General features: G+C 53.7%; 2 protein-coding genes across 2 annotated transcripts; both read right to left on the bottom strand.

The window, feature by feature from the left end:
* Positions 1 to 2,470: 2,470 nt before the first annotated feature.
* CCMA1212_010829 (Coactosin) lies at positions 2,471 to 2,911 on the bottom strand (the record flags this gene model as incomplete). Its single annotated transcript, XM_073707856.1, has 1 exon — positions 2,471 to 2,911. The coding sequence occupies one exon, from the start codon at positions 2,909 to 2,911 to the stop codon at positions 2,471 to 2,473; it is 441 nt and encodes a 146-aa protein (XP_073553649.1).
* Positions 2,912 to 3,812: 901 nt separating this feature from the next.
* Positions 3,813 to 6,518, bottom strand: CCMA1212_010828 (Adenine DNA glycosylase; the record flags this gene model as incomplete). The annotated part of the gene is made up of 2 exons (XM_073707855.1): positions 6,137 to 6,518; positions 3,813 to 5,586 (listed from the first exon to the last, which is right to left on the bottom strand). Exons 1-2 carry the CDS (start codon positions 6,442 to 6,444, stop codon positions 3,813 to 3,815), a joined length of 2,082 nt encoding a protein of 693 aa, XP_073553650.1. The 5' UTR covers positions 6,445 to 6,518.
* Between the last annotated feature and the right edge of the window lie 2,288 nt (positions 6,519 to 8,806).

Below are 8,806 nucleotides of genomic sequence, written 5' to 3'. Positions count from 1 at the left end.
TAGGAGGAAAAGCGCGATGATGAGGGGATCATGGGGGGGGAGGAAGAGGCAGAAGAATAAGAGAGAGAAGAGAGAAGGGAGAAAGAGTAAAGAGAAGGAAAGAGAAGGAACAGAAGACGAGATGAGGCTTTGAGTGTGGCTCAAGGCAAAATGCGATGATGGATTGTTGAGAAGGCTTCCACAATAGCGCCGGGGCTCATGCAAGTAAGCAGTGCAACCAGGATGCTGTCATAGTACGTTGTAAACGAGCTGATGGTTCGTGCCAATCAATGCGATCTAGGCCGCATCCGAAGATTGTCGCGTGCCCGAGATGGAGCTGGAGCTGCTGGAGATAGCAATAGACCGCTACGCTGGTTGTATAATGCGTCTATGGAGATGACATATGATGAGAATCGTCTCTAGAAGAGGCTGCGCCTTGAGATGGAGGAAGAGAGGGAGGGAGGAAGAAAGCGGAAAAGTCCAAAGCCTTACCGAGGAGAGAAAGAGGAAAGAAAAGACGGCCCAGAAAGTGAGAAAAAAACTTGCGACTGAGAGGACGTGATTGGGCGGCGGGGCCTTGGCCAGTTTCCATTGATCGTTGCGCTAAAGATGGACAGAGAGCGACAGTCCCTGGATTCTGATTGTCGGCATGGAACTTTTTTGGCTGATTATTGGATGATCCTCACGGCCTCATTACTCGCGACAGCCTGGAGAAAAGCTGGAGTGAAGCCCTACAGTAGTCTCACTCTCACGGTTTCCTTGAAACCACAAGGCATTGTCTCTTCTTCCCCCAGAATCCGCCCTTGTGGATACGCATCTTCGACCTGAATTTCCCGAAACAGGTGGAAACAGAATGATGGCGGCTTTCTGGCTGGGGTTTAATGCAATGGATCAGTTGATATCATGGCGCCGCCGTTCCCCAGGCTAGCAGCCGGCCTAGGCTGGATTTATCAGGGGGAGGCGAATCGGGGCGCTCCAGCGAACGCTTATTAGTGGCTGTTGGCGGTCCTGGTTATAAGCGGTCCGGACAGTGCTGGGTTCAGAGGCGGGTTGTGACCGTTGACGGAAGCCTTTCGAGGTTGACACCTACGTCAGAAGAGCGACAACTCGGAAAGCCAAGCCCGGGCTTGGTCGAAGAGGAGGGACGGTCTTCTTTCCGCCTCATATTCTTCTAGAATGGGAATCTCAGGCTGGTGCAATGCAGGGCGCCATGCAGGATCTACTCCGTACATGCGATTAGACTGCTGACGAGTGGCGGACTGATGCAGATGCCCAGATCGAGCCAGTCTTGATGTGTCCAGGATTGGCCGTTGGGCTGGACAACGCTTGCAGTCCTGCAATTATACACTAGAGAGCCAGTCACATGTGATTGTCTGCTTTGACGTACAAATAGCTCGTATATATGCATCTATCCGTGGAGAAGAAGACGAGCAGACGAGCAGAAGAGGATCATGAGTAGAAGGAAAATGTCACCGGCAGGCAAGAGACCCGCAAGCACATGCAAATCTCTTGACACAGAAAGTCGAGGCCTCAGGCCAGAGCGTTGGCGCTAAGCCGCAACGGCCGTCGCTCGGTGGGCCGTTGAGGAAATATTGCACGCACTTCCGCGCTAGGCCGAGAGCGGTATGGACGCTCGGTGATGGGCTGGATTCAACAAAATCTGGCGAGAAAAGTTCCACGCCGGACGCGATGGAGATGCCGTTTTGTTATCTGGCAGTTGTTACAGTCAGCCAATTCTATGACTACCTCAGTACGAAGATGCTGGAATAACGCCATGTCGAGCACATTATTGGAGGAGATTCAACAGTCGCTTTGTTGCCCGATGAACTTGCGAGAACCAAGAAAGCAGACATGGATGTTCACACAGATTCCACGATGACCCTCGACACGAGTACGAAGCACCTATACACATACACATATACCTCCTCTATATCATATCTGTTCACCGCATGTCTGCTTCTCAACAATGTGTTGCAAGTAGCGATACGAGATGACCAAATGCCCAATCCATTTTAGCCCCTCCCGTTATTGCTCTGTCTGTTAGTGACAAGCGTGGTCCATCAGAGTCTGGACGTGAGATGATAATCTCCGACTCTTCTCAACCCATCTGTTCTGTCCACTTCAACGACACCTGCAGCTTGCTCGCTTGTACGCCTCGGCCGCAATTGCCTTATGTTATGTCTCCATCTGTTCCCTTCCTATCTCTTGTACTTATATCACCTGTTTTCCTGCTTTTCCTCTAACCCCTCTTCATCACCCCTTAAGACTACAAAATGCAGAGTTGCCCATCTCTCACTCCTTATATACACGTGCTCCGGCTTGTGTTCATGTCATCGTCATGCCATCAACCTAAGTACTAGTCACGTATATGTAGTCTATATCGATATCCATCTTTTGGCCCTCGTGCTCGCAATCCATATCCATCTATCATCCCCCCTTCCCCCCTTTCCCCCTTTCTATGGCGTATCGCGCTCTCTCACCCCCCTCGCAATCAACCGCGCCCACCGTTGTAATCGGCGCCGCCAGACTTCCGCAACAGCTTCACAAGGTCATCCTCCCTCAGCTCCGACCGCTCCTCCGCCGTAATCGCCAGGTGGTGGTGCTGCAGCGCCTTCTTGACGTCGCCGCTCTCGACGCTGACGCGCGCCTTGCGCATCACCTTTGTGTTCTTGCCGATCCACACCGCCAGCACGAACTTGACGCGTGTGCTCTCCTTGTCGTTTGCGTACTCGATGCGCACGTAGCCGTACTGAACCTGCCCGTCGTCCAGCGCCTGCACCAGCTCCTCGAGCCCGCCGGTGCCTGTCTGCGTCAGCGTCAGCTTGTTGCCCACCGGCGCCGCGTACGACAGGAGCATCCAGTTGGTGTCCTTTTTGTCGTTGCGCACGTCGTCGTACGCGGCCACGATATCGGGGGCGTCGAGACCAGACATGGCTGCTGCTGTGCGAGTGCGTGTATCGGGTGGTGTGCGGAAGGGAGCGAGAGAGAGGAGAGGTGGGCGACTGAGTGGCACAGCAGGAATTCGGCACGATCCCGATTTCAAGAATAGGGGTCTCGGGGGCGTCGGTTCTCGAATTCGAGGAGCACGTGCGAAACGGCGAAGACCTGCAGCCGCAAAAAGACAGCAGTCGGTGATTAGCAATTGATCCAAGGCGGGTTGCGTTCCTGTCGACTGCGGCTCATCCCGCCGCTTGTCTCGAACTTTGCTTCTGCCTCCATGTTCCACTTACCTTGCAGACCGGCCAGATGGCGTATTCCAAAGGTTGGGAGAGCGGAAAAGGGCGGGGAAGAAATCTGGCTTATCACCACAAGCCTCCACCGCAGCCCCTTTCTCCAGCTAATCGATTACATGTGCAATGCCTACCCTAGAGGCTGAACGTAAAAGGGGGGGGTTGACTCTGTGGAAAACGAAATGTTCCTTTTGCAGTCAATTGCCTATTACTTTGTTAAACTCTCTCCATCTCTAAGCACAACGCCCATCAGAATTAGCCTCATGGCTTGGTGGTCCTTTTCGTCGTGCGACCCAAATCGTGCAACTTTGCTTCGTGACCACCGCCCTCTTTCCCGCCCAGCACAATATTGCGTCTCCTGTATCATCACCAGTCACTGGTGCATATACCTACGAAAAGATTGAAAGCGATGCCAATCACACATGCTCTACCTAGCTTGGCCAATTTATCCTCTGTATTTGTGTCGTCGGGTATATTGAATGCGGTTTCCCAGGCGCATTCAATTTCCAATCCTTCAGAACCCTCACACCAGACGCCTAATCCCATCTCAATTGCATGTCCCGAGTGCCCGGTTCCCTATCCTACGAATCCCACTGAAAGCAATTACCACTCTTCCACTGCATTCTTGACCATCTCCCAGCATTTGCGCATCCCCGTTCCCATCGACTCTGCATCAACATCACCACCGGCCACCCACCGCCTTGGCTGCTCTTCATCCTCGGCCACCTCCGCATCGTCGCCCACGTCGAATAGGAACACATGCATCGTGAGCTTGATGTGCGAAAACAGCCAAGGAACACTGCCAAGCTCTCCCTCGCAAGTAATCCTCGTCGTCTTCTTCCTCCCCTTTTCGCCACCATCCATCAGACTTGCCACATAGCCCCTAGCTAGCTGCTCTCGCCTCGCCTTATCCGGTTTCGTTGATGGCCCGAGCAGTTTACTCGGAAATTCCCAGAGTCCAGCCAGAAGGCCCTTGAGTGGCCGGCGGTGGATGAGGTAGTGGCCGTCACTTCGGCGGATCGCGCAGACGAGCGTTTCTTCCTCGCGGACGGCCTTTTTGATGGCCTTGACGGGGAATCGGCGGGCGTGGCCGGTGATGGTATCAATGGTTGCTTTGGAAGGGGCCCCAGACGTCGCTGAAGGGGAGGAGGAGGCTGAAGCGTCTATGGCGGGTTTCCTGGTAAATGCAAACGCTGCCAGTGTGGTCTGCTTGCTCTGCCTTGCTTCTGTCTTGTTGGTGCCGGTGGTGCGGTTCTCGCCTTGGGCGGAGTCGTCATCGCTGCCGCCTTCACCGTCATCAAACGGTTCACATAGAATGCATGCTGCATCTTCAATGTCCACCATCGTCTTTGGCTTCTCCTTTGACTTGCTGGCCTTGAGCTCGCCCTCCTTATAAACGCGACACGTCGACGTAATCGGACACTGAGGGCAGTTGGGATTCGGGGTGCAGATGGTGCTACCCAGCTCCATCAGCGCCTGGCCCCATCGGCCCGGTCTGTCGTTGGGTTCGCAGCTCGTCTCGCCATTGACACTGTCCAGCTCGGAAGTCGCTTTCACCATGGCATCCGCCGCTGCCCAGATGGCATCGATGACGGCTTTGCCCGTCTTGATATTGCCGTGTATGCCCAGCTGCCTGCTCAACACTCGCAGCACGTTGCCGTCAACCATTGGCTCAGCGCGGCCGAATACGATGCATGAAATGGCGCCGGCGGTATATCGTCCAACGCCGGGGATCTTCGCTTCGAGGTCCTTTGCAGAAGACGGCAGAAGGCCCTTCATGTCTGGATCGCCAACGGCCAGCTTCGCCGCTTCGTGTATCCTTGTCGCGCGGCTGTAGTATCCAAGCCCGCTCCACGCGGACAGGACATCCTCCGGCTTCGCAGCTGCTAAGTCATGGATCGTCGGCCACTTGGCCATCCAGCGGCTCCAGTAGTCAGTAACGACGGCCACGCGCGTCTGCTGCAGCATGATTTCGCTGATCCAGACCTCGTATGCCCGTTTCTCGAGTGTCTTTCGGAGCTCGGCCGGGTCTGATATCGCCTTGGGGTCAACCCACGCTTTTCTCCATGGCATGGATCGCGATTGACTCACTGAGTCAAACCACGAGAGTAGCGCCTTGCGGCCCTGAGAACCAACTTGCTCGTCCAGGAGGAGTGGCCTGTGATATAGGATGGAGTGGCGGCGCGATGGCGGGAGACACGTTTGCGCTTTTGTCGCTTTTCTGGCTTCCTGCGCGAAAAGACTTCTGGAGAGAGAGCTGTCGAATTTGACTGAGCGTGAGGACGCAGAAGCTGTTGAAGCCGCCGTTACCTTTCGTCTTTTACTGCTGGTCTTTTTTGGTGGGCTGCCATCGTCCTGGGCCTCAAAGTCGGAGCCGCTGCTTGACGCGGCATCTTGCGGTTCTGATGAGCGTGATGAGCGTGACGGGCGTGTTGGGGCGGTTGTGGTCGCTGCTGATGACTTTCTCGCGGGCTGCCTCGAGCGTTTTGTCGCAGCCATGATTCGATTGACGGAGGATCGTTTTGGCCTTCTGCTGCTCCTATCAGCTTCTCCGCTTGATCTCATCTAATCGAGATGAAAGTTGATGGATCGCGCGTCTTGATGTCGCGACGCGCACGGACCACCTCTATTTCACGTCTGATCTGAAAATATGTGTCATGCTAGACACCACCCACGTTAATGTGGAGTTTTAAGGCGGTATCGCCAGATCTATCTCATTCACAATGGAGTACGAGCAACAAGCCTGCCTACCTAGTAGATTAAGGTAGGTAACGATCACGACCATTCGACCTCTTGAAGTGCAATGAGCTAGAAAGTTGAAGGCCTCAATCAGAACTCCATACAAGTACATACCCAACTCTCGTCAGGCTCAAAACCCAAGCATCATGGCCGCAATAGAAACCGCGGCCGGCACAGCCTGAACGTACAAAATCCTCCTGCTCGCCGTCGCCGCGCCATAAACGCCGGCGACTCCCACACACCCCAGGAAGAACAGCCTGATCTGCGCCGCAAACTCCTCCACCGGGTGCCCGAGGCCCCAGATGAGCCCTGCGGCCAGGAAGCCGTTGTATAGGCCCTGGTTGGCCGCCAGCACTTTTGTCTTGGTGGCAAAGTCGGGGGCCAGCTTGAATGCCTTGTGGCCGCGTGGGGTGTCCCAGAGGAACATTTCGAGGACGACGATGTAGACGTGGATGGCTCCCACTGCGCCGGTGGCGAGCTTGGAGAAGAGAGGCATACTTGTGTCTGATTGCTGTAATTCCTTGTCCAGAGTCCTTTCGCTGCCTTCAAAGACTAGTTTGCCAATCGGAGCTGGCTAATAGAGTTGACCAGACCTCCCAATGACCTTGGTTGGCTGAGAGAAGACTGGTTCAGCTGGAATAATGTGGCTCTTTGGTAAGTTGAGTTGAGTCGAGTCTCGCAGCGATTGGATCCTCGTTCGCTTCGTGGCGTCGGACTTCGCATCTGGTTGCGGAACGAGACCCTTCAAAAGTGGCAGAGGAAATTGTGCGTGAGAAGATAGATTTAGTTTGTGATCACCCTCGACATGTCATGTTATATCGTGTAAGAGGTATTGGACTTGGGCTTCTTTCAGAGCGAGGATGCGGGCTCCTCTCACACGCAAAGATTTTACTTTACTTGCGCTTCCTCGGACAAGGCGACTTTATCTTAACTCTATGCGGAAGCTTCATAATCCCTGTCCTACACTCGCTCCTTCAAACAACAACACCGCGGGCCAGGTCTCACTCCGGAGGTGGATCGGCTAGTTTCTATGGGAAATAGGGCATGGTAGTTGCTCCGGGCTCCGGCAGCGAAGGATAGATGCCGAGGCATCTCCCCGTAGGGAAATGGACCTACCTTCATCTTTTTACAAACACGATTGGATGTCGCCAAATCTTGTATGCGAAGAGTAGGCGACACAAAAGCGCGACTCTAGATTTGGTCAAATAGACATGAATCAGGGTGCGCAGTCTGTCGACGCTGCCACCGAGCGTCAGATGACCAGGACGGAAATGTCAGGCTCAGACCGCCCGATTAAGACCATTTAGCCGGCCTTTGAGACAACGGTGGGTGATGACCCTTTTGTGAGATTCACCATAGGTAGTTATTCCTGTCTGTCCATGGGTATAGACCCTCGGCAAGCTTGTCAAAACCTCACTTGCCGGCGAGTTGTAGACGGCAAAAATATCCAATAGCTGCTGGAGTGGCTCACCTGAAGAATCTCATTTACCGACTATAACATGAATGCACCGACGAGTATCATCATGGTTCATGCTGTCGCTGAACCATTCCAGCCATACGCAAAGGCGCGCACCTTGAAGCATGAATTTTGGGACTCATGGTAAAGAAAATCGCTACGGCTATTGTCGAGGAACGGTTTGGGTTTGTTGTAGGTACCCATGCTCAGACCGTAGATATGGAGATCACTCCAGATGCCGCCGGTACAACGCTGTTTAGGATTATTATTACGAAGTACGCGCGAAATCGTGCAACTCCGGCTGAAGCAAGCTTGTGCTGCAGACAAGAGTCACCTGAAGCTGGACCGACGCGCAGCTATTCGATCGGAATGCCCGCTCTCCCAGAAAGATATCAGGAAGAAGTGAGGCTATCCCCAGTTTCGCTGTCGTCTGGCGAATGCTATCTGGCTGAATGCTCCCGCGTGATATTTGGGTGTTTAAGGTGAACGATGAAGAAAGAGAAAGGGCCGTACAAGACGAAGTCGGAAGATGGGGCTTTCCAAATAACGCGTTTCCAAACCCACGAAAGAAGAAAAAGATGAGAAACGGAAGAGGATGAATGGAATTAAACCATTTCCAATCTCATCCATCCTCTCGTATTCATTAACGTCTAGAAGAGTCATCCTCTGTCCTGTTGGAAAGCTCGTCTCGTGCAACAATGCAGCCCCATGGAATCTGTGGGGGACCAACCGCAGAGCGCGGCCAGGACGTTTCCTAGCTGGGAAATTCATCATAGTGTGTTAGCCGTGTGCGGGGAACCTGCGAGAGGGGTCCGAAAATAGCAGTCACGACGGCACCCACGCTCCATTTGTTCATGAGAGAACCGGTATTGCGAAGGGCGTGAAGAAGCTTCAAGATTCTCAAGAGCTCTATGTAGACTCTCAAGGTAACATCCGATATAGCTTGGACCATCGTATCTATAGCATTAACGTGCTTCTCTAGCTTGTTCTCCCGCGGGGACAGCTTTGGAGATGAAAGCATTCGAAGCTATGGGACGAGGATCTTGCCTTGGTTGGCCGTAAGCGGGACCGCTAACACCTCTTTCTGTCCGCCCTTTCATGGGATTTATAGCGGCATCCGTGGGGGGTCGAAGCGCAAGGTCAGGCCTCGCTGTGATGGAACGTTCTGATCAGGACTTCCTACTGTACGCCTGCTGACAATAAGAGACGAATTGGGAAGCCTTGTGCCAAGAGGTGTCTCGCAACGTTGGGGCGGTACACGGGGGTTTGGGCCAGTGGGGTTCATCGCGGGACGTCTGCCGAGGAGATATTGATATATGTAGTTGGTAGTCGTTCGGTCTTGGGGACATGGAATGGAGATAGATAGAGAGTAGATAGGTCCGAAGTAGAGACCCGGTATGTG

Source organism: Trichoderma ghanense (genome assembly GCF_004382785.1).
Source record: "Trichoderma ghanense strain CCMA-1212 chromosome Unknown scaffold_32, whole genome shotgun sequence".
In the NCBI taxonomy this organism is placed as follows: Eukaryota; Fungi; Ascomycota; class Sordariomycetes; order Hypocreales; family Hypocreaceae; genus Trichoderma; species Trichoderma ghanense.
This window is presented reverse-complemented; position numbering and strand designations above follow the sequence as displayed.